Genomic DNA, 26,095 nt, shown 5'->3' on the forward strand with positions numbered 1-26,095 from the left:
AAAAGTCTGAATGGATACAAGTTCTATTGTTAAAACTGTTGTAGGCCATAAATATTGAAAACTTCCAAATTTATTTTACGAAGCCAAAATACTTTAATATCAAAACCTAACAAATAATGTTAAAAAAGAAAAGTGTAGGCCAATTTCACATATGAAAGAGTATATATGCAAAAGTTTAAATAAAGTATTAGGAAATAGAATCCAGCAACATATGCAAAAAATCCTTATAACAAAACAGATGTTACTATAGGAATTCAGTGTTGGTTGTGCACCTGAAAATGTACATATACTATATTAAAATGAAAAGCTCATTGAGAAAAAAGAAAACCTGTATTCAGTAGATGCTACAAATGGCCTTTGATAAAATCAACCACGATTCCCAATAAAAATTCTCTGTAAAGTAGGAATAGAGGGAAATTATCTAAATGTAATAGGAACTAAGTTTTAGAAACTAATAGGGAATAATTTTAAATGATAAAAACAAAAATGCTCTCCTTTGTAAACAGGTGATAGATAGAAATCCCTGTTAGTACCATTTTTGTTTATCATAGTAGTTTAAGACAGTAAAATGTTGAATAGGCTAAAATAACTGCAAAAGATAGTTAAAGGAGGATTTGCCTTTTCACATTTTAGATTATAGCAATATGTAAATAATTAAGAAGTTAAAAAGTTATTAGTAGAACAAGTAGAGTAAAAAAATTCTGGTACAAATTGGGAAGTTAGTATATGACTAGTTATATATGACTTAGTGTGTGACTAACTTCCCAGTTTGTACCAGATGTGTTCGATTCAGTGGGAAAAGTTTAATAAGAGGATTTTGATATCAACCAGCTGTCCAAAGAAGATACAAATGGACCCTCACATCACATACTGAACTGTTTTTTAGGTAAAGATTTAAATACAGGCACTCCTCCATTTGCATGGTGCTCTTTGAGGTGTTGCAGAAATGATGATGAGAGCTGAAACGGAAAAGCAATCTTAATACTATAAGTTGGAAATTTTATAGTTTTCCTGTGACTGTTAAAATTTTTATTAAACCAATCAAAACACTAATCACTGGTCATAAATGTATTGGGAAATCGAAAAAATATATACTAAAAATACAAAAAATAAAAAATAATTTAATTATCTAAAATTATCTAAAAATTTGAAACATTAGAAAAACTGAGAACTAGGCTGGGCGTGGTGGATCACACCTGTAATTTCAACACTTTGGGAGGCCAAGGCAGGTGGATCACCTGAGGTCAGGAGTTAAGACCAGCTTGGCCAACATGGGGGAACACTGTCTCTACTAAAAATAGAAAAATTAGCTGGATGTGGTGGCGTGTGCCAATCATCCTTGCTATTTGGGAGGCTGAGGCAAGAGAATTGCTTGAATCCAGAAGGTGGAGGTTGCAATGAGCTGAGATTGTTCCACTGCACTCTAGACTGGGCAACAGAGAGACTCCATCACAAAAAAAAAAAAAAAAGTGAGAACCAAAATGTTCTATTTGTAAAAAAGCTTATCAAGAATAGTTTCAATGGTGCTTGCCTTCTAATCGTATAACTTAAGATATGGAGCAACCATCTCTTCTCTGCCTTGGCAAATTTTAATTTTCTTTTCTATATTTTTATTAGTTTTCAACATTTTATATAGTACTTGGCATTTCAGAAGTCATGACGTATTTCAGAGACTTCCTTTAATGTGAAGTTTTTTCCTCTGGGACATCTTTATCTTTTGGTCATAACTAGTTTCCGATTCTACTTTCAGCATTGTCACTTTTTGTTTCTTTTTTTTTTTTTTTTTTTTTTTGAGACAGAGTTTCGCTCTTGTTACCCAGGCTGGAGTGCAATGGCGTGATCTCGGCTCACTGCAACCTCCACCTCCTGGGTTCAGGCAATTCTCCTGCCTCAGCTTCCTGAGTAGCTGGGATTACAGGCACGCACCACCGTGCCCAGCTAATTTTTTGTATTTTTAGTAGAGATGGGGTTTCACCATGTTGACCAGGATGGTCTCGATCTCTCGTTATCCACCCGCCTCGGCCTCCCAAAGTGCTGGGATTACAGTCACTTTTTGTTTCTTTGCCATACTTTGATGTTTGTTGGTCAGTTCCCTCTTTGTGACATTGATTTTTGTAAAATGTCAAGTCAGTGTCTCACTGGGAGACAGGAAGACAACACAGTTATACACTTTGCTGTTTGTGCATATACTGAGTAACAAACAGGTGCCCAGTAACCAGTTGCTGTCAAACTTTGGGAAAAGTTATGTGATTGCTTACTGATCATGATGCACATCTCTTATGTACTTAGTGATTTGTGGACCAAACATCCACTAACTATGCACTTACTCAAAGTTGATATACTATGGTAACTAAGAGTTGCACCAGGTTGTTGGGGACTGTTTAAACTGTGATGACTAGTACTTGCGTATATCAGAACTGTGCACAAGCGAAGACTACTTGTATACATCACACACACACACACACATCTTGAAAGATAATCTAAGAGGCTACATATGTAGTCCTTCCTAATGAAGACTTTCTAGTCTTTATTTTATACCTAGAAAGTTTAAAAGAAAAGATGGACATTTCATAATATAAAAATCAATTTTTTTTTTTTTTGGTAAAAATAGCAAAGCCAACAGGCAAAATAATAGATCCAGATAATTATTTCTAAAATTGGTAATGAACAAATGGTAAATTTCTGTGATATATAAAATTGTTGCAGTGTGACAAGAAGAGAGACCATGAGTTCACGTGATAGAGCAACAGACAAAACAAAATCCAAATGAATAACAAATCCAAATGTCCAACAAATGAGAAAGGAGGTCAGATTCATTAGTAGTTGAAGAAGTGCAAATTAGAGAAACTGTAGAATGTAATGGGCTCTATATGACTTCTTATAGAGAAAGGCAGTCTCTAACTTTGGTGGAAATGAGAAAACAACCTTTTGGGAAGGTATTCTGGCCAATAAAATAAACCTGGCCAGTGAATCTGTCATTAAAACAGCATATCTGTTTGCTTTATCCTAGCAGTTGCTCTTCTGGAAATCCATCCCATAGTAGAAAATTTAGTATTTCATTTAATTGTACTACGTTAGATAGTACCATGTTTTTGATACCTGAGTACGATTTGAGAATATCAGATTTTAAACATTTGTACTTTTTTTTTTTTTTTTTAAAAAGAAAAGCATTAAGTAAGGGTGGGCATAGTGGCTCACAATTATAGTCCTAGCACTTTGGGAAGTCAAGGTGGGTCGATTACCTGAGGTCAGGAGTTCGAGACCAGCCTGGCCAACAGAGTGAAACCCTGTCTCTACCAAAAAAATTAGTGGGGCCTAGTGGCGGGCACCTGTAATCCCAGCTACTTGGGAGGCTGAGGCAGGAGGATTGCTTGAACCCTGAAGGCAGAGGTTGCACCACTGCACTCCAACCTGGGCGACAGAATGAGACTCTGTCTCCAAAAAAAAAAAAAAAAAATTAAGTAAAGGTAGATACAGCTTCAATTTTTTTGTCTAAGAGTATCAATTTTAGTTGAAAGATGTACATTCATTTCTAGCTTTCAGCAGTATGTGTTTTCAGTCTTTGGTTTTGGGTTATTAGGGTGGTATAGTTAAAGGAATTTTCAGATAATTTCTATTTTAAGAATGTTTATGTATCTTTAGAACAGGTCCCTCTGAATTGTAGTTAATTTTTCCTGAAAAACAAAGTAATACGATTTGAATCATTGCTTTTTTAAACAATGTTTAATAGATATTGATTGGTATTTTGTTTTTCTTTAGTTTCAAATTGATTCTATCAATTTGATAATTTGGAGAGGAAATTCAGATAGCTAGAGATCTATGTAATAAATGACACTAAGTAGCTTAAAATTTAAATCCCGGCATAACCAAGTCACCATTGCATGTTTATGTGTTCCATGTCAGACATTTTAGAAAATGTTAACATTAGAACTACTTTGTAGTTGGGAAATGAATGAGACTTAAAATAGGTTATTATAAGATATGAAGTACTTAAATATATTAGACTTGGGGAAGTTATTAATTCTCTGTGAACTTTGCAATCTTTATCTGAAACTATTTGAGCCAGATGTGAGTCAGAATTTAGAAATGTTCCGCTTTCAAAAAACATAATGTGCATGCGCTGTATTACATAATACCTTCAAAGGGTCCTTGGGTAGCATCTCATAAACACAACAAAGTACATGAATGTTCTCAGTAAATGAGATAAAAGCCATCAAATATTTCATTCATTTTTATTGTTGAAAAATATTCAGGCATATGGATTTATTACATTTTGCTTATTCATTCAAACCATTGATGGACATTTGGCTTGTTTCTAGTTTTAGGCTGTTATAAATAGTGTTGTTATGAACAGTCACATACTTTTCTTTTGACCAACATGTTTATATTCGTTTTGGGTGGATTGCTAGGAGTTGAATTGCTGGTTTGAGTAGTAAATTTATGTTTAACTTTTTAAGCAACTGACTAGCCAAAGTAACTCTACCATTTTACATTCTCCCTCGCAGTTCATGAGTGTTCCAGTTTCTCTGGATACTCACTAGCACTTGGTATTGTCTTCTTAAAATTATAGCCATTCTACTGGATGTGGTGTCTCATAGTTAAATTTGTATTTCCATAATGTCTAATAATAATGAACATCTTCTCATGTGCATTTTCAACCATTTGTTATCTTCTTTGGTGAACTGTCCATTTCAATCTTTTGCCCATTTTTAAAAACCAGTCTTTTTATTAGAGTTGTACTAGTTCTTTATGTATTCTGGGCATGAGCCCTTTGTTAGATACATCATTTGTAAACATTTTTTTTCTCACTCTGTGACTTGTCTTTTCATTTTTTAGTGGAGTCTTTTGAAGTGCAGAAGTTCTATATTTTGATGAATTGAAATCTAATTTGTGAACTTTATAAAAATAGATCATGTTTGGTGTTCTAAGAACTCTTTAAGAAGTTTTATAGGTTTAGCTCTTCATTTAAGTATGGTCCATTTTGAGTTTCCTTTTTTTGCATGTGGATATTCAGTTGTCTCCGTACCATTTTCTGTGCTGAGAATGGATCCCATGCACCCTAGTCTAGCCTGTATTAACATTTGTTTCTAGGAAATGTTTGTGATTTCTTTTTCATCGAAAAGTCACTTATAGAATGAGTATAAATGACTAAGGGAAATATAGAAATGACTAGAGAATATAGAAATTAAAGGAATTAATCACCTTTAAAGCTGGGTTTCCTACTATTGTATTTCATGTTCTAAAGTAAGAATGTAGTGTATGTGGCAGTTGGCCCATGATAGACATACACAGTAGACTGTGGCACCTTTTCTGGTTTATATTAAGCAAATTGAGATTGAAACTCATGCTATAATTATTTATGGCAACTAGCCTCTGCTTCTTTGAATATAATTATGTACATACTGGGCTTGTAGGTCTCTGAAGTTACTAGGGTTACATTCTGTGTAGGGGGTTTTACTCTTAAGGATTTTGGACCTCCCACATGATACTAGCTATATGTTGGTCTAAGGTCTTCACTTTAGATTTGAACCATATATTTACCTTCATTATGACTGCTTGGCTGTGGGAGTCACAATGTAAAGGTACAGATCAACCAGACATATAGTGTTCTTGGAAAGTAAGTACAAAGCCACAAATACTGTGTAGACTAAGCTGAAATGAGAATTATCCTTTATAGAGTGTTTTATATGGAGAAGCAGTTATATAGCATTATGAGAATTAATTCAGTGGATGAAACCTAAAAACATTCCCTTTCTAGGTTATGTACTAGACATATTAAAAAAAAAATCTCTGCTTCCATTAATGTCAGGTTTCTTAGGAATTAGGTTAGCACCAAACATGCTCATGTTTTTCCAAGGTTGAGACCCTTTGTGCCAAGACATCAATGTGGTTGCTTCTGTAAGCCTAGCTTATAGCAAAGAATATGCAAGAACAGAGAAATTACGGGTCGCACCATGTCAGAATAGGGATAGGGAAATCTTGGAATTAAGGTTGGTTTATGCCATCAAAATGCTACAGAGAGAATAGGCCCTACGGCCAGGAGTTTTAGAATTCTGAGAAAGTCTGGAGATTGTGTTATAGCATCCATATGGGACATTATTTAGGGATTCAAGCCTATCAGAAACTCAGTTTTTGTGAATGGTTACTTCGTGTCTGTTGGAAACGTGTTTGTAACTTTGGGAAAAATCCACGCCGAGACAGTGGATCATTCAGCAAGGCTAGTTTTCTTCCTGCAGAAAGAGTGCAACTTGCCAGCAGTCTTGCCACAAGATCACACCTGAACAAAGAAGACAAGGACATTTATAATTTTCATAACCTGACACAGTTGCCCTACTGCTGTGTCCAGTTTCTTTTGGCCAGAACTGGACCTCACATTCTATGCTAGATATGATTGGCTAAAAACTAGGAAATTTCCTGAATAGAGAAGGGGGAAAGAAGACAAGTAAGAAGAGGAAGCTAGTCAGGTCAGGAGGGTTTCCAAATAAGTAATGGCATGTACCAGGGTTTGGAGCTTGCCCAGTTCTATTCAGACATGACAGAGAGAGTAACGGTAGCTGATTTTAGAGAATATATATACATAGGTGTATGTTTATGCTAATAGCTGATAATGGCCATAGAGCAAGAGATTGTAACTCCTTGTAATGTAGTCTAAGATATAAACTTTGAAGAACTTTCCCATCTCTCACATGTCCTGGCATTGAGTATATGGGAGTGTGAATTATGTTAAATTCATAATTAATTTTCTTTGAAAATGCTAAACTGCTACTGAAATAACCACTGCAATGGGCCGTTTGCCAGGGATGGTAGACTGATATATGGATGGGGAAACAAATGTCTGAACTGGAACAATGTGGAAGTAAGATTGTTGGATTTCATTACAAGTAAGAAAGATTCTCCTGAATTCTCACAATTTGAGAGAGAGATGATATAAAGGCAACATACTCAGAAGAAAAAATGGTGGTGGACAAGCTCAACCCTGAGATTCCAAGGTAGACTTATTTTTATATTATGAACTTTTTATTTTGCATACAACAGTATGTATAATATATTTGTGAATGAGATATAAAATGTCTTCGCAGTTTGTAGCCTTTTATTTGATTTTCTGTGGGGTTTTGGTGAGCAGAAGTTTTTAATTCTATAGCTGCAGTTATTCCATTTTGGTGTGTATTTTTTGTCTTTTTAAGAAATCCTTCTTTGCCCTAAGGTCTTAAGATGTTCTCCTGTGTTTTCATCCTAATTTTTAAAGTATTGCTTTTCACATTGAGTTACTTGTCCATATAGGATATAGTTTTGTTGTATGTTAGGAATAGTTAGAATTTCCCTTTCCTGTTTAGATGATTGTTTCAGCACTATTTGTGGAATAGTCTGTACTTTCCATAAACCCACTGGTTTCTAATGAGACCTACCTTTCTTCCTTCTCTACTTACCTCCCTCCCTTCCTCCCTCCCTTCATCCCTCCTTCCCTTCCCTCCTTCCCTTTCTTCCTTCCCTTTCCAGACAGAGTCTCACACTGCCGTCCAGAGGCACAATCTTGGCTCACTTCAACCTCCGTCTCCTGGGCTCAAGCAATTCTCCTGCCTTGGCCTCCCCAGTAGCTGGGATTACAGGCATGTGCCACCACATCCAGCTAATTTTTGTATTTTTAGTAGAGACGGAGTTTCACCATGTTGGCCAGGCTGGTCTTGAACTCCTGACCCCTCACGTAATCTGCCCACCTCGGCCTCCCAAAGTTCTGGAATTACAGGCTTGAGCCACCGAGCCCCACCCTCTAATGGGACTTTTTTATATACCATGCTCTCACATATACCCAGTTCTTTTTTAAAGCTCTTTTCTTTCTGTCATCTGTGCTTATAACAAAATCACCCTGTCTTAATTTCTATAGCTTTGGGATAAGTCTTGCTATCTGATTAGGGCAGTTAATCTTCCAAATTCAAAAAAACCTGGCTCTTCATAATTGATTTGGCCTTTTGTATGATTTTTAGAATCAGCTTGTCAAGTTCTGTAAATAACCCTATGGAGAATTTCACTGCATTGCTTTGACTTTTTAGATTAAACTTGGCTCGTGTTGCCATCTTTAACTTGCCTTCCAATATCTATGTATGTGGTATTTCCATTTATGCAGCCTTCCTTTTATTCTTTAAGTTTTGTAATTTTTTTCTGAAAAGATCCTATAAATACTTTGTTACATTAATTCTTAGGTACTTCATGAGTTTTGTTATTGTTAATGTTATCTTTTTAAAAATTATAGTTTCCAATTGCGTTTTTTAAAAAATAGAATTGCAGTTGATTTGTGTATTGATCTTATATCTAGCTACTATACTGAATTTTCTTGGAGTTCTTATGTGTACATTGACTGCAATTGTGGCATTTTAATTTTATCTTTCTAGTTCTTAATTGCTTTCATTTCTTTTTCTAATTGTGCTGATTAGCCCTACAGTTTTGAATGGAAAAAGTGATAGGCATTTTTGTTTCGTTTTCTGATTTTAAAGGGAAATGCTTCTAACATTTCATACTCCAAGAACGTAGTTTGCTATGGGTTTTACTGGATATCCTCTATCAGGTTAAAGAACTTTTCTTCTGTTCCTTGTTGTAAAAAGATTTTGATGCTTCTTTACCTCAAGTTGCATTTTGATTACGGTAGTTTCCCCCACCTCCCTGCCCCATCATCCATGGATTTGTTTTCTATGGTTTTAATTACCCTGGTACAAAAATATTACAAACAATAAGAGAGAGGGGGAGAGAAAGAGACTGCATTCACTTAGACTTGTTCTATTTTATTATTATTTTTGTTAATCTCTTACTGTGCCTAATTTGTAAATTAAGCTTTATCATAGGTATGTATATATAGGGAAAAAATAGTATATGTAGAGTTCACTACTATTCATGGTTTTAGGAGTCTACTGGGAGTCATGGTATTTATTTCCCATGAATAAGTAGGGGAACTACTATATGTCTTTTAATGGTTTTGAGGTAATCATATAATTTCCTTGCCTTAAAATTTGTTATTAAACTACATTAATGTATAATATAATTAAAATATATGTAATGTTATATATATATGTATGTATATTTAGTGAGACAGGGTCTCACTCTGTTGGCCAGCCTGGAATGCAGTGGCATGATCATGGCTCACTGCAACCTTAACCTCCCAGGCTAAGGGGACTTTCCCACCTCAGTGCCCCATAGTAGCTGGGCCTACAGGCACATGTCACCATACCCAGCTAACTTTTTGTATTTTTAGTAGAGATGGGGTTTTGACATGTTGCCCAGTCTGATCTTGAACTTCTGAGCTTAAGTGATCTGCCTGCCTCAGCCTACCAAAGTGCTGAGATTACAAGTGTAAGCCACTGTGCTCAGCGATTTTCCTAATTTTAAATTATCCTCACATTTCTAGGATAACACCTCCGAGGCCCAAAATACATTTAAAATGTACATTGCAACCTTTTATCTTCCCTTCCCGAATAATTCAGTCCTAAAGCCATTATGTGGGAGAAAGCAAGGTGTGTATCTGCATTTGGGGTGGGGTGCTGCAGTGGCCCAGAGTGGAATGTCAAAGTCCTGGTTGAGTGGGTAGCTTCATGATGAGGAAGGCATCAGAGCCCACTCAAGGAGGGCACCATAGGGAGATAGATGGGGTGGCTATGTGTGGGGATTTAGCCCAGGTGAGATGAGTTGGGCATCCATGGGGTGAGGAAGGAGCTACCTGGTATGGGGAGTCAGAGCCAGAGCAAGTTAAGCAGGTATAGGGACAGCCTGGCATAGTATGTGAGAGCCTAAGCAGAACAGAAGGTACAACTACCTAGAGAGGTGGCCAGTTCCAGCATGCTGAGTCAAATCCTAAGCAGAATGAGGAGGGCAGACACTACTTTAAGGGATCAAAATGAACATTATCCATAATGTGCCACTTGATAGGGTATAATGAGAAGAAATGACCATTCTGTGCTATTTCCACCAAAAATGCATAGTGTAGATCTAATCAAGAGAAAATACTAAAGCCAAATTGAGGGACATTCTATAAAATGTGGCCTATAATCTCCAATGGTGCCAGGGTCCTAAAAGAGACTTTCAAGTCTGATTTAGGATTTGAAGATACTGAAGGGACATGACAAATGCAAGCTGCACTACCGTATCTTTTTCTATAAAAGACGTCATTGGGATAATTTGGCATACTTGAATAATGTCTGCAGATTAAACAGTAGTAATGTATCAGTGTTTATTGACTGATTCTGGTGGTTATACTGTGGTTATGTGGGAGAATGTACTTGTTTGTAGAAAATACATACACTTTGAAGATAATGAGGTATTAGGTTGGCCACTAACTACCAAATGGCTGAGGAAAAAAATATCTTTGTACTGTATCTGCAACTATTGTGTAACTTTGTGAATGTTTCAAAATATATACATTTTTTAAATATAAAGTTTATTGCAGGATTTGGTTTGGTACCAGGAATTTTTTTTTTTTGAGACGAAGTCTCGCCCTTGTCACCCAGGCTGGAGTGCCATGGCACAGTCTCGGCTCACTGCAGCCTCCACCTCCTGGGTTCAAGCAGTTCTCTGGCCTTAGCGTCCCAAGTAGCTGGGATTACAAGCGCCTGCTACCACACCCGGCTAATTTTTGTATTTTTAGTAGAGATGGGATTTTACCATGTTGGTCAGGCTGGTCTCAAACTCCTAAACTCAGGCAATCTGCCCGCATCAGCCTTTCAAAGTGCTGGGATTACAGGTGCGAGCTGCCACACCTGGCCACACTTAGGATTTTTAAATTGCTTTTTGTATGTGAGATTTGCCTGTGATTTTTCCTTTCTTATACCATATCCACCCAGTTTTATTCCCAAGTTTATAGTAGCCTCAAACAAAAGCTTCTGTAATAAAGAGATTATCTGTTTCCTAAAGGATTCTTTGCTGGGGTTTTCCCCCCTCCCCATTGGCCTCAAACATGATCTCTCTCTCTCTATCTTCAAGCTGGAGTGCAATGGCAAGATCATGGTTCACTGCAACCTAAAACTCCTGGGCTCAAGCAATCCTCCAGCTTTAGCCTCCTAAGTAGCTGGGAGTACAGGTGTGCATCACCATGCTTGGCTAATTTTTTTAAATTTTTGGTAGAGATGAGGTCTCACTGTGTTGCTCAGGCTGTTCTTGAACTCCTGGCCTCAAATTATCCTCCTACCTTGGCCTCCCCAAGCACTGGTATTACAGGCATGAGCCACCATTCCCAGCCTGTTTGCCGGACTTTTCTATAAAAATCATACGATAATTTTTTATTTTCTTAACCTGGATTCAGTTTCTTATAATAGGTAAATAACTTATTTTTTTCTATTTCTTTGTGAGACCATTTTAGTAATGTTCTAGCCATTCCCATTTTACTCTGATTTCAGAGTTATTTTCAATTAAGATGATTCTTACTCAGTAATCTTATTTCAAATAAGATTATTCTGTATACTATGATTTTAAAATATCTTTATTGCTTCTGTAGTTACAGCTTCTTTCTCATTTCCAATACTGTTGATTCATGCCCTCTCTTTTTTCTTGACCAGTTTTGCCAGACGACTAGGTTTAGTTTTTGTTGACCCTTTCTATGTGTTTTCTTATTTTTTCTTTTTTTAACCATCCTCACCACAACCCATGTCTTTATTTTCTATGTCATTTATTTCTCATCTTAGTTTAATTTTTTATACTCTGAGTTTATCCTGTTCTTTGTCCAACTTAAGTTGGCTACTTAGTTATTTTCACCAAATTTTGCATAATAAACCACAAAAACCTTAGTAGCGGTTAACATAAGCATTATCACTTACTCATCTGAGGTCTGGCTAAGTATCTGTTGATCTTGGCTGGACTGATAGATATGTTTCAGATTGGCTGACTGTTACCTCATAGAGGTTGGAGTCATCTGGAGCAATGGGACAAAATCTGCCTCTCACTGTCCTCCTGGGAACAGCAGGCTAATCTGGACGTATCTTCTCATTATTGGGGCAGAAGCATAAGAGAAAGCAAGATGCTTAAACTTAGAGCTGTCCCACAATTACTTCTGCCCCATTCTCTTGGCAGAACAAGTCGTATGAGTTAGGAAAATATTTTCTACCATTATGAGAAGTATTCTAAAGTCATGTGACAAAGGACATGGAAGCAAGGAGAAGAGAAGAATTCAGTCTACCACACTTTCCATCCTTAATACTTTCTTTTCCACACTCTTTATAACAAAAGTTACAAGAATAGTACCATGAATACCCACATAGCTTTCACCAAGTTCCCCCTTTATTCACATTTTGACATATTTACTTTATCTTACACTTTATTTTCTTTTCTGAATCCTTTAAAAGTTAGCCAGTATTATGACATTGCCCCCTTTATATACTTTGAGCATTTATCTCCTAAGGCCAAAGACATTTTTCTATATACTCAACACAATCATCACACTCAGGAAATATAACATTGACAAACCACTATTATCTAATTAAAATATATATTTAAATTTCTCCATTTGTCCCAATATCCTCTTTGACTATTCTTTATTTTCTCTTTTAAATCCAACCAGTTTTGTTTTATCACGATATATGCATTCCTAACAATCACTCTGTCATGCAGAATTGCACATTAAAGATCACAGGGCTTATGGGAAAAATGTAGTTAAGAGAGGCACAACATGCAGAACGTGATCACACAGAGAGAACCTTATTGAAACAGTAGCACAGTATTATAACTATTAAGTAGTTGAGAAATACATAAGTACTACAATAAATGCACTACTTTACCTTGAAAAAGATCTGAAGTTTCTTTGTGGAAGTGGGCACCAGAAGGAAAGTGGGTGTCAGAAGGGATGTAGTTTGTGAGTTAATGTGAATTAGCAGAAGGAGAGTTCTCTGAAATTGGACAGAAAATTGTAACACTACATGTGAATGGGTATCGCTAATAACACTCATGGTGAACTGAGGTAGCTGGTACATGTTTGATTTGCGTGCATGTGGGCATTTTGCATATTCTAACAACTTAGTTCATCTGCGTACAACTCTCTGCTTTCACCTAATGGTTTCTCACCAAAAAATAGTATATAAGGAAATGAGAAATTCATGTTTTGCTAATGTTGCTTTGGAACAAATGTGTATATATGTATTTTTTTAAGCTGTAACAGAAGTGACAGTATAAACATTTGCATCTAAAACCATCCCTCCTAAGATTGCTTTAGCTGCATCCTACGAATTTTGATAGGTTGTGTTTTTGCTGTAGTTCAAGTCTAAGTATTCTCTGATTTCTATTATGGTTTCTTTTACCCCTGACTGAAAAGTACAGTTTAAAGTTTCAAGTTTGTAGGTTTTTTTGTTAGGGTATTCTTTTGTTAAGTGTTTAACTTTATTGTATTGTATTCAAAGAATGTGAAAAAAAATATGAAAAAATGTGAAATGTATTTATTATTTCATGTGACTGTCTATGCGGCCTTGTTTGTGTTCAGTTTTTGTAACTGTTTTGCTTGTATTTGTAAAGAAATGTGCATTTTCTAATTGTTGAGTCCAGTTTCTCTAGACATAAATTATCATATTTTTTCTTAGCTTAATTTTCTGTGTATTTATCACATAATCAATCCAAATTCTCCCTCAATTGTTTAAATCTCCTCTCAGCTTATTCAAGCACATTAGGTTCTCTATCAATTTCATCTTGAAGAAATTTATCCAAAACCCGTCTGATGTGCTATAATTATTTTTCAGGCCCCGTTGCACAGCTGTCTTCTTGTAATTTACTCCATTCATCTCTGTCATGTTAGAGCCTCCTCTTTTCTGTGTATCATTCGGACTCCATTCCTGGTTTATTCTACATTTTGGTGAAATTTCTCCTTTAGTAGCATCCTTAAAAAATATGCCTAGGAGGTAAAAATATTTAGACCACATATGTCTGAAAATGACTTTTCTATCTTAATAGTTAACAATCGTTGGGTAGAAATAGTTTCCCTATAGCTTTTAATGCAGTGCTTAATTTTCTTTTTTCTCTAGTGTTGCTCTTGAGAAGTCTGCTGCCTCCTCACCCACCAATCTTATTTTGATCCTCTGTTTGTCCTTGAGTTCTGAAATTTTATGAGAAAGTACTTTGGTACAGTTCTATTTTCAGTAATTATGCCACTTTAAAAAAATTACTATAGTTTCAGTGAGGTTTGGGGAGATTAAGGTGCAAAATAAATGTGTCCAGTCTACCATTCAGTAGGTCTTTTCTTTGTTAAAGTTCATATCCTTAGATTCTAGAAAATTAATTTGAATTAAATATTTTATTTATTCCCCTCAATTTCTCTCTTCTAACTTCCTGGAACTCCTTTTATTAGTTATTGGACCTCTAACATCATTCTTTAAATTTTAAAATCTTTTTTCTCTCCATACTTTTTATTAGTCTTTTTTTCTATAACTTTATTATAACATGGTGTTTTTGTTCATAAATGTAATATGTTTTCTCACATATCCAACAGTATCAATGATAATTTCTTGAAATTTTGTTTTCTCCCTGCATAGTTTCTGTTTATTCAAAGTTGCTTTTTTCCCCTTGTTTTGTTTTCTCTCACATGTTTGAAGCCTTTTAGGCTAGGAACGGTGGCTCATGCCTGTAATCCCAGCACTTTGGGAGGCAGTACCTCGCTCGCTTGGGTCTCTTAGCTGTGGAAAGTGAGGAGGAAATCAGCAAGGCTTAACTCCTAAAATAGACTTTTCAACCAGTTCTCTCATTTTTAGCCCCACTTTCACCCCCAATCTTCAGAGGCATCTGGTGCTCCCAGTTCCTGAGCCCTTTGGTGATTATGCAGTTAGTGGATTTTGTTTGTTTGTTTTTCTTGTTGTTTTTACCTAAAGCCTACTTTGGAGTCACTTTTCTTGGAGTGTCAATCTTACATATGCTTTCCAGCTTTTAAAATTTTATTTCTCTTTGTTTTATTCCCATTTCCCTATTCTTAGGGGTTTATGCCACTTTTTAAAAATTACTATAGTTTCAGTGAGGTTTGGGGAGATTAAGGTGCAAAATAAATGTGTCCAGTCTACCATATCTACATGAAATCTTAAAATACATTTTAATAACTTAGAAATTTTAAAGAGTATGTCACATTCATCAAAGGCTCCTTAGGGAGTTTAAAAGGTCAAAACTGTAAGACATTATTTGCCACCTTTCACTTGTGTACAGTGGCGTTTTCCAAAGGTTATGTGATGTGTGGTATTGCAGCAAATTAAGTGCGGAAACCAATAAGAGAAGCCCGATCTTTTCTCTTGTCAGACGTTAAAGAGATTTGAAAAATGTAAAACAATACCTCTCTTTTCACTTTTTTCAGAAAATCCATTTTTATTAAAAATATCTTATGGTAACATGATGGGGTTCATTATTGTTTAGACCTGTTTATAAATATGTAAAAGTCTCAGTTTTTGTTTTGAATATGGTGAACGTCAATAGTTGTACTCTTTGGGATCCTCAGGAATTTTTAAGAGTAAAGAGTCAAGAGATCAAAATGTTTGACAACTTCTATTCTAGAGAACCCTAAATGTAAATTGGAACTGGAACATGAATACAACAGTATAAACATAACCAACACTCCACTGGTCTTATCTTTACATAGGATGATAATGCAATTTAATCCTCATGTTTATTAAATGTAACACCCCTGTGGTTTTATTTCTCTTTTGTTTTCCCTCCTAGTAATCCTTATGGCAACTAAAGGAAGCTACCAGAAGTCAATCTATATTCTTTCTCCCTAAAGCATATATGTTCTAGACTCTGTTGATTTAAATTATGAAAAATAAACCTAAGAGCCAAATTGTTAGTGTCCACTTTGTTCTCAAGGCAGTAAAAATTGGCTCTTAAAGAAAAAATATTTTTTAAAACTGTTTGTTACATGTAAACAGATATATAATTTAATCTGTGGTGTCACAGTTTCTCATTAGGGATGACAAACAATTAGGAAAAGTGAAAAATCTCCTTCAGAGGGGACAATAATGAAAAACACTGTGAGAAACACTGTGTTAGAGATCCTTTAATGTCTTGCTTCTTTCTTCTATCCTGGGCTTGCCCCATAACACACACTATAGAACAGATGCAATAGCCAAAAATAACTTTATAGGGAATCTAGTAGATCCCTTAAAGAATAAGGTATGGCAATGAGGCATATAGCAACCTCCTTAATATATGACTCCTTTCAGCATCCTGAACTCTGAACCATCTTGCTCCTCTATGAATAACTTCAGCCTGTGTCTGAGCTTAGTGGGAAATCTTAGTTGTCCCTCAACCCTAGCCAGTTGCCATGCTGGAATATGGGCCCAAAGTTGCCAGGTTTTTTGTTTGCTTGTTTTTGAAGAAAAGTCAGAAACCCAAGTTTTTATGTAAAATATATGACTTATTAGAAACTAATTCAAAAAATTTTTAACAGTGTGCACAGCAAAACATCCATGAGCTACTAGTTTATGAACATACACACATACTCACTAGTATAGTCTCTTGGTATGATGGAGTGTGTCTTTAATACATGACTCCTTTCAGCATCCTGAACTCTGAATTATCTTGCTCCTCTATGAATAACTTCAGTTGTTGGGTCACCACCTGTCTCAGGAGGCCAACTTGTTCTGTTTTTGGTTAACTAATAGTTTGGTAGTTCTGTCTTACAGGAAACAGGAAGTGTCTCTTTTAAACTTCAACTTACTAGTCCTGGTGTGTCCTGTGAGGCACACAGAATAAAATTAACTCCTTCCTTAATGTGTCAAGCCTCTAGATTAGTGAATTTGGCTATCATCTAAAATGCAATCCAAATTTTAAAAATCAGATTTACAAGTCAATTTTTATTTCTCCAGAAATGTATTGCATAGTAGTTAAGAGTGAACACACTGAAGTCAGACCATGAGGGTTTGAATCCCTTCTCTGCCTTTTTCTAGCTCTGTGATCTTATGGCTTGTTATTTCTCTATTTTATGCCTGCATTTGTTCATTTTTAATATAAGCATATTACTGTACTTTCCCTAATTACTGAATAGATAGTACATGTAAAGCTCTTAGAACAATGCCTAGCACATGGTAAGAATTCAATAAATATTATTTAATATCTAGACTAAGCATCCCTAGTTCCATTAATCATTCATCAAAAAACAGTTTTAAATTTTCTTGTTTCACTTACAGCTTACTCATTAATGGAATGCATTGCAGAAGATGTTTAGGTTTTGTTCCCTGTACTTTTCCCCTCTGTGCCATCTTGCCCCAACTCATCCTCAAACCAGATTACAGTGACTTTTATCTTTGTCTGCTCATATGTTTGTAAATATAAATAGATGTACATAGACACATTCATTCATTCTTGAAGGGGTGTGGGAAGAAAAGCGATTGGTTTAATGGGGAAAAAAGTGTAGGACTTTGGTCAGATGCCATTCTCAAGTAGCAGGTCCCCAGGTTGCACTTCTGTCCAACTTGGCTACAAAGTTAGGGGTTCTTACAACCCCCCCTCCTCAGGGTCAGTAATTTGCGAGAATGACTAACAGAACTCAAGAAAATGCTGTGCTTGCGATTACAACTTATTATAAAAGATAAAAATGAACAGCAAGATGAAGAGATTAAACTAGAGTGAGATCTGAAAGGGTCCCAAGCACCAGAGCCTCTGTCTCTGTGGAGTTGGGATGTGCCGCCTTCCCAGCATATGGATGTGTTTTCCAATTCAGAAGCTCTTTGACTACTGTTGTTTAGGAGATTTTGTGGAGTACATGGATAATATTGATCAAATTATATAGGTTACTGGAGATTGAGCTCAATCTCTGTGCCCTTTTACCTCTTCTGAGACTGGAGGGTGGGCTGCAAGTTTCATCTTTCTTATCATGGCATGGTCTTTCTAGTGATCAGTCCCTATCTTAAAGCTATCTAGAAGCTTCTCAGTCTAATGTGATCTTATTAACATGAAAAAGTCATGCAGATTTCAGGAGTTTCAGGAGCTCTGTGCTAGGAACCTAGGACAAAGATCAATTATTTTTATTATACTGTACCTGTATGCCTGCAAATGGCACAAACTTCAAAGACTGATAATGAATCTTAAAATCCCTTTTGACTGAATGGTTACATCATTGAATTCCAATTTTTCTTGTATAGTCTTTACTAGTTCATATTGGTTCAACTGGGAACTAAGCCCAGGTCTTAATTGTTCTAATCAAAATTACCATCCAAGAGAATGTTTTCATTTCTAGCAATCCATAGTTCACCGTCATTGTCCTCTGAATGATTTAGCTGGCCAAAAGATTGGAGAGTATATCTATTTCAGATCCATAAGAAATAAAAGCTTTTATTTGAGAGATATTTAGAAGAAAGTTAATTCTCCGTTGTGAGGGGCCAAAAGAAAACTTCCTTTTCATCCTCTGAAGGTTCACTGAAAATCAGCTGACAAAAACAGCAGATTAGTAGGAGAAATAGCATACAAATTTATTAATGAAAGGGAAGTGGGGAAATGTGGATGATTTTAGAGGGGGATTGTAAATGATTTTTAGGGGAATTCAGTGGGTTTGAAGAACATAAAATGGCCTGGACAAAGTCTGTTGAGCCTATGAAGCATTCAGTGGTTTGTGACAGAAGTCTGTTGTGACAAAAGATGTGTTGACCAACTTCTGTCTGTCTTCCTGCCCTATGAGTTCAGTTAGTGAAAGTTCAAGGAGGAGACCAAAGGTAATTTTCCTCTTCTTTGGTCAGCCTGGACTTTAGACAGATAAGGAAACTTCACAGAACAACTTCATTCTGTGCTTTGGGAGAAAGAGGATTCAGAGATGGGAAGGGACAGGGGAAGGTCAGAGAGACTCTGAGCCGCCTGCATCATGTCAAGTGTCACAGTTTGGGGTATCAGTTTCTGAGCCCTAACACCTGCAAAAGTGAGTCTCTGGATTGGGATTATATGTATAATGGTGACATGACTAGACAAATATAAGGCTTTAATTCTGTGTTTACATTGAAGCCAAATCATCTTGGGTGTACTATAGGCAGCTTCATCTCATATTTCATGTTGACCAGCTACAATGTCATTTGTTCATTACATTTAACAGTTCTGTGTCCCTTTACAGAATGCCAAGAGGTTGCAGAAACACGGATTCCCCTCTTTCCCAGCATCTCTATCCCTGCTTGGAACTTGAAAGATCAGCAATAGCCTTTAGATTTCATTTGGATTGAGCTAGAGAACTTATTTCTGATTGTTTTTTTCCTCACACAGAATCTGTTTTGTACCATGAAGGTTTGGGATATAATGGTATTGTGAGGTGAGGTGAAAGTATGGATGAGAGCAAATTTGTTTTAGGGCTCATCTGGGAAAGATTGGGGTATTTTTTCCTGGATATCTGAGAAATAAGTTTTCCCACATCAACCTTAACTGGGAATTTTTGCTGTGGCATTGGTTTTGGACCTAGTTGAATGTCCCCCGACATCCTGTCCTACATCATGCACTGTGGCTGCAGGTTTTTTGTCCTTTATAACAATCAGTATTTGTCCTCACTTCTTAGGAGGAAAGGAAAGGCAAGGATTAGTGAGAGCCAAGATCTGTGAATATATGGCTACCCAGTAGATGAGTAGCTATTTTGTTGCCTTTTAGTTTACCAGATTACCTTTTCTGTTCCTTTCTTCTGATCACTTACTAGTTGAAGTTAGTGTAGAGGACAAGGTAGTAAGTGCTTTGGTAGTATAATACAATACCCATCCCCTCCTTCTTTCCTAACTCCCTACAGTTTTTAAAACTGCTGCTGTATGCTAGAGGATACAGGCCCTCAGGAAGTTTTTTTTCCTTCAATACCCTGTTTTCTAGGAAAGACACCTGAATTTCCATGTGATTAAATGAGTCTTAAACCCAGAAGTGTGGAGAGGACCAATCGTGGCAGTCTTCTATGTTATAAAAACATTTAATTAGAATCTCTCTTCACTTAGCATAACTATACAACATTTTAGATAAGCCATTATCTTCCATCTTTATTCAGTTAGATAAATAGCATCTTTTAAAGTAATTCTGATGAGGTAAATTTAAAATATTGATTTAATTGAAAGATGAGAAGTATTTTTCAATTTAAAAAATTAACACGTTAGTACAAAAATTGCTTAACCTTAAAATCACTCTTCAATATCTTTAATGTTGATTTTATATGTTTAAAGTCTTTGGATGAATTTTTAAATGCTAGCGCTTGTCAAAAAATTATTAATTTATATGTTCTGTTATTTTTTATGGACTGAAAAAGGGCATGTCTTTGCTGGCCATACAGGATTCATTTTGTTGTTCACTATTGAATTTTCTGCTGCTTCTATGAAAAATAGAAAACAGATATTATTTGAAATTCTGTGTACCTGGTCAAGTATTACTTGCCAAGTTGTCTTTTTAAAATAACTATTAAAACTTAGTAGGGAATAGAGGAGATAACTCTTAGAGGATATAAAACTAGCCTTGATGAAATGATGCTGTTGCTGGATGAATTAATACTAATCTTTTCTCCTACAGAGAGCTGCAAAAATATGTGACTTTATTTCATTTAATATTTTAATCAATATAAACTACGTTTTGTTTTTATAAATTAAAAATTGTATGTAAAAAATTTTTCAGAAAAAAAACCACAGCTGATTAGTCAATGTATATTTTGATTTACATTTTAAATACTTCTTATTCCTTCCAAAACAGACACTCCTAGAATATGCAGAGAAATGGAAAACTTCAGAAGATCCCTTACCTTTATTGGAGGTATACACAGTGGCTATCCAAAGTTATGTTAAAGCCCGACCTTATCTTACCTCTGAATGTGAAAATGTAGCCTTGGTTCTGGAACGCTTGGCATTGTGAGTAGACCTTTGAGTAAATAAACTAGATAAAGCTTTAAAAACACACACACACACACACACACACACGCACCATATCTCAAGTCTTATGATAGTTTAATTTTAAATAGATTAGTTATGGGGAGTCTGCATATGATATTAAGATTACTGGTTTTATTTTCCCTTGAATTTTAATAATTATTCCTATCCTTACCAACTTTTTGTTTTTTAGAAGCTGTGTTGAACTTTTACTATGTCTGCCTGTTGAGTTATCAGATAAACAGTGGGAACAATTTCAGACACTGGTGCAGGTGAGAATCTTTATCTATAGATTTAATGCAGGTATGTCTTATGTCAGTTTTCTTACTCAAAAAATTATTCAGTTAAGCTTTAAGACATCTCAATAATGACAGACATTAATTACTGATTTTATTAACACTAGTGTCTTATATATAGTAGATCTCAATAAATGTTTGCTAAATGTATATATACATTTAGATAGATTAAATAATCTTTATGGTCAGATAATTAGGGCTTTGTCAGAGCAGTAAGGGAACACAAAAGAAAGTGCCCTCATTTGGATTTAGAAGCAGTTAAACTGGTTTCTGAAAATCTTCCATGTGCTTTATAAGAATTTCACATTCAATATCATTGAATCCTCATGAAAATTTGTGTGGGTAGGTATGTTTTCCCCATTTTAAAGGTGAGGAAACTGAGGCTCATACTCTAAAATAATTATCTACTCAAATTTGTATAGCTAATGTCACAGAGTAGTCATTTGAACTAAGGTTCTTTATTCCAAAGCCCATGCCTTTTTTCCTGTCTGAAAACACATACTTTGTCTCTTTTAGTTAGTGGTGGTGTTCTGCTTATGTGCGGTACTACACAATTTAGCAGTTAGTTGTCTTGGAGTATTTTCAAGAATGTTAAATTTTGTTTCAAGCACTAGAGCTGGTTGTATTATAGCTTCAAGTAAATTTTGATTAATAGGTTAGTTAAAAAGAATGTTCCTGCCAGCTAATTTCAGAGCTATAGTTCTCTTTCTCTGCATTTCTCTAGCCGGAGTTCTTAAAATGTCTTTAGGCCTCAAGATTTTCTATAAGAAATGTATTAAAGAGGTATCGCCTTAAATTTTAGAGGCATGTAAAGCAGAGAAATATACTTTCCTATTTTAATATTAAACATTAAAATCTACATCAATGCAACAGACCCTTGAAGGTGGAATTCATATCTTACTTAATATCATAGGATTTTGCATAATGTCTTACACGTAACAGATGCTTAATAACTGTTTGTTGAAATGAAAGTGTCCTGTTTGTCACATTGCAACTAAGTTGTTTTTTTTTGGTTTTTTTTTTGTTGTTGTTGTTGAGACAGAGTCTTGCTCTGTCTCCAGGCACCAGGCAGGAGTGCAGTGGCGCCGAGCTTGGCTCACTACAGCCTCCACCTCCTGGTTTCAAGCAGCGCTCCTGCCTCAGCCTCCCAAGTAACTGGGACTATAGGCGCATACCACCACGCCCAGCTAATTTTTGTATTTTTTAGTAAAGACAGAGTTTCACCATGTTGGCCAGGATGGTCTCGATCTCTTGACCTTGTGATCCCCCCCGCCTTGGCCTCCAAAAGTGCTGGGATTAACAGGCATGAGCCACTGCACCCGGCTGCAACTAACTTTCAGATTATGCATTTTCTACTTCAGATATACATAACTTGTATCTTAGGGTTTTTTTTTCAGAAAGTATTTTTGGGTAAATTATTTTGGAACTTCCTATTATTTATCATTCAGATACACCCCACCACAGAATTAATTAACTATGCATAACCAGAATTCCTCATGCTACTGATTCTGTTTGCCACCATAAGATAAAACTTTTACACTTTCCTTTTTGAAACAAAAGGACTAGTTAATACCTTTTTAGATGGGTTATGAAGGAAATAACTCTTTACGTCCCTCTACATTCAGTTACTTCTTAAAGAAAACTTAGTAAAGCACCTGAACTTTGTTGGAATGAGAATATTTGTATGGCTTTGAGGAGTAGACTTTTTGTTTGAACATAGCATGCAGCTTTAAGAGTTTCTACAACACTTTGTTCTCATTTCTGAGCTTCCTCAAGGTTAGTTTATGCCTGTTTAACAGCATTTATTTCCTGTGTTTTAACTGCTTGAACATTTCTTTACCCCACTAGAGGATAAGCCCCACAAAGTCAGGGACCTAGTTATGTCTTCCCTAGCACTTTGTCTGTACAAATTCTCGATAAGCAGTTTCTGAATCAAATAAAAACTATTGGTCTTTTGTGGACTGAAGACTATGCCTATTTCATGAGTACTTGGAAGCAGCTAGCAGGCAGGGTTCATCATCAGCTTTAATGTGAAATTGCCAGAACTATACAGTAAATAAATGAAAAAATCATGCATTTACTTATTTTCTTTTCATAATTCCCTTTTATTGGCATGTGCGTAAGTTGTCACTTAGCCCATTTTGCAAATCTTTTTATTAATGGTAGATTTTGGGAAAACTTTTTTAAACCACAGCATATAAAATGTGTAAGTAAGGTCTTTTATGCTTATGGATACTCTGATCACGTCCTTGAGGAATAACTATTCCTGGTTTAGATTTTGGGGAAGAAAAAAAACAGACTTATTTCTGTAAATACATTATATTTATTTAACATTTATAACTGATTTATTTCTTATCCTCGAAATTCATCTTTAAATATTAGAAGTAAAGGAATTCAGCACTTTGTAATGTGATGTGAAATTTTTAAGATAAAAATCTTTTCAGAAGTTTAGTATTATATTTAAAGCCTGATAAGCTTGCTTTTAAAAATCTGTTGTAATTCTTTGGATGTTTATTTAATATTTATAGGTAGCTCATGAAAAGCTGATGGAGAATGGCAGCTGTGAATTGCATTTTTTAGCTACTCTAGCTCAAGAGACTGGGGTGTGGAAAAACCCGGTACTGTGCACTATTCTTTCCCAGGAACCATTGGATAAGGATAAAGGTAAATTTTCGAGAGAGAGAGAAAAAAAAGAATAATTAGCCTAGAAAAATAAGTGTTAAAGTTGTTTTGATATAAGTTATCTCAGGATATTCCAAAGAAGGATCATTTAGTTAAATATCTTCTGAGATATGCTTGAGGCCCTGTACCTTTATTTTATTTTGGAGAAGATGTATTTATACGATTATAGAATCTTAGAGTAACAGAGAAACTAGAATTTTTTCCCAGCATCTTTTCAACAGAGAAATTCCCTCTAACATTCTGACAGTTGGCAATCCAGTTTATACTTGAGAATTTGATAGTTGGAGAAGCACAAATAGGATATTAAATGCTCTTCCTCAAAATAGAGTAAGAAATCAGTGTTAGAACTTAAAAAAGTCTTTTGTCTTTAAGATTAATACTCAGTTTATTACTCAGTTTTCTTCTGTCCCCTGCATTTTTGTTATATGAGTTCAGCCGGGTATCTATTGAAAGTAGATGGCTAAATTACTTACACGTATTAACACTTAATGTTTAGAGTTTAAAATTTGTGTAGACCCTGAAGAAAAGTATAGTTATCTTCTAGATACTCTTCTTGAGATCATTTAGGAAAGTGCCCAAATATCACCCTAACCTTGGAAGGTATTTAACTGAATAAGTAAATTTTTTAAAAAATTCGTAATATGTCTAATGGAAAAAACATATATTTACCACTGTAAGCTGCTTCTGTCATTTTTTGCTGCTTTTCTTGTTAATCAATGGCAAATTCTAGGAGATTTTGCTATGTGATAGCAAGTTATGAAGGCCATGAGAAGGGAGTGTTATGTCTATTACTTGTGAGCACTCTTCTGGTACTTTGACATTCACCCAAAGCCTTCCCAGCCAATCTTCAAACTTCTCTTTAGGCTGGTTATTCCTACTTGATTTCCATCTCCACCGTTTTTTCCCTGCTTTCTTAATTGTTCTAGCAGTGTACCTGTTTCTTAGTTTTCACAAGAGGTTCATTTTTGGTATCCCCTACCTTCATGGATATCCAAAAGTTAGCTACTCAAAATAATAATAATAATAGATGTATTTATTTACTTATTTATTGAGACAGGGTCTTGCTCTGTGGCCCAGGCTAGAGTCCACTGGTGTGTTCATGGCTCTTCACAGCCTCAGCCTCCAGGCTCAAATGATCCTCTCAGCCTCCTGATTAGCTAGGACTACAAGCACATGCCACCACACTCAGCTAATTTTTATATTTTCATTTTTTGTAGAGGCAGGGTCTCCCTGTGTTACCCAGGTCTCTCCTGGGCTTAAGCAATCCTCCCACCTCAGCTTTTCAGAGTATTGGGATTACAGACATGACCAACCACACCCAGCCTAACAATAAATTTAAAAGTTGAGAATTGTAGATTTTTTTTTGCCTTGCAAAAAAATTAACTTTATTCCCAATAGATTAATACCAATATGCTTTACTTCTAGCACCAAATTATACTTTCCGATTTCTCAGCTTTTAGAAATATTAGATGTGATATATTAGTAATAATATCAAATTACAGGTTCCTAACAGTTGGAAAGTGCTTTCATATGCATGATTTTTTTAACCATCATAGTGAATCCTGTGAAAAAAAAGGTAGCATCTTTATTGCCCCTATTTTTTTGTTTGTTTGTTTTTTGAGGAGGAGGAGGAATTTTGCTCTTGTTGCCCAGGCTGGAATACAATGGCGCTATCTCAGCTCACTGCAACCTCTGCCTCCCAGGTTCAAGTGATTTTCCTGCCTCAGCCTCTCGAGTAGCTGGGACTACAGGCATGTGCCACCACGCCCAACTAATTTCGTATTTTTAGTAGGGTCAGATTTCTCCATGTTGGTCAGGCTGGTTTCAAACTCCTAACCTCGTGATCCGCCCTCCTCAGCCTCCCACAGTGCTGGGATTATAGGGGTTAGCCACTGCACCAGGCTTATTGCACCTATTTTTCAGATGAGAAAATAGAGGCGCAGAAAGATGAGCATTTTTTCCATATAACATTACCAGTGATGAGAGGCAGAGTCAGGATTAAAGTCAGACATCAACCTCTCCCTATTATGCCCTGTTGCATCTAGGCTAATAAAATAAAGTTGCCCGTACTCTAAGGAGTGTCTCCTTTTCCCATTGTCAATTTCTGAACAACATTTTGCCGAATTCACACATTATGCTAAATCGGGAAAAAAGGAACCTTTATCTTAGCAGACATTTGAACTTTATTTGAAAAGATAATGTGCTTGATTTCTTGACTTGTTTGGATGTGCCTAACATTGTATCTGTTAACCAGTGTCTCTGCCCATCTCTGTGCTGCTTTATTTCTTGATCTTCATCTGTCATAGCCACTGGAATAATTAGGACTAT

At 35.8% G+C, this 26,095-nt stretch overlaps 1 protein-coding gene across 5 annotated transcripts in view; it reads left to right on the forward strand.

Annotated features, from left to right (window-relative positions):
- ZNF292 (zinc finger protein 292) overlaps positions 1–26,095 on the forward strand; it is a 103,274-nt gene that overhangs the window by 36,166 nt on the left and 41,013 nt on the right. For 3 of the 5 annotated variants that reach the window (XM_035296296.3, XM_054254248.2, XM_078369746.1), the window contains 3 exons: positions 20,617–20,771; positions 20,983–21,061; positions 23,614–23,749. The exons of 1 other annotated variant lie outside the window; for it this stretch is intronic. In XM_035296296.3, the coding sequence (XP_035152187.1) occupies positions 20,617–20,771; positions 20,983–21,061; positions 23,614–23,749 (370 nt within the window). The remainder of the gene's footprint in view (positions 1–20,616; positions 20,772–20,982; positions 21,062–23,613; positions 23,750–26,095) is intronic. One more of the 5 variants, XM_078369747.1, reaches the window with a different exon arrangement.

This window comes from Callithrix jacchus, chromosome 4 (genome assembly GCF_049354715.1).
Source record: "Callithrix jacchus isolate 240 chromosome 4, calJac240_pri, whole genome shotgun sequence".
Lineage (NCBI taxonomy): Eukaryota > Metazoa > Chordata > Mammalia > Primates > Cebidae > Callithrix > Callithrix jacchus.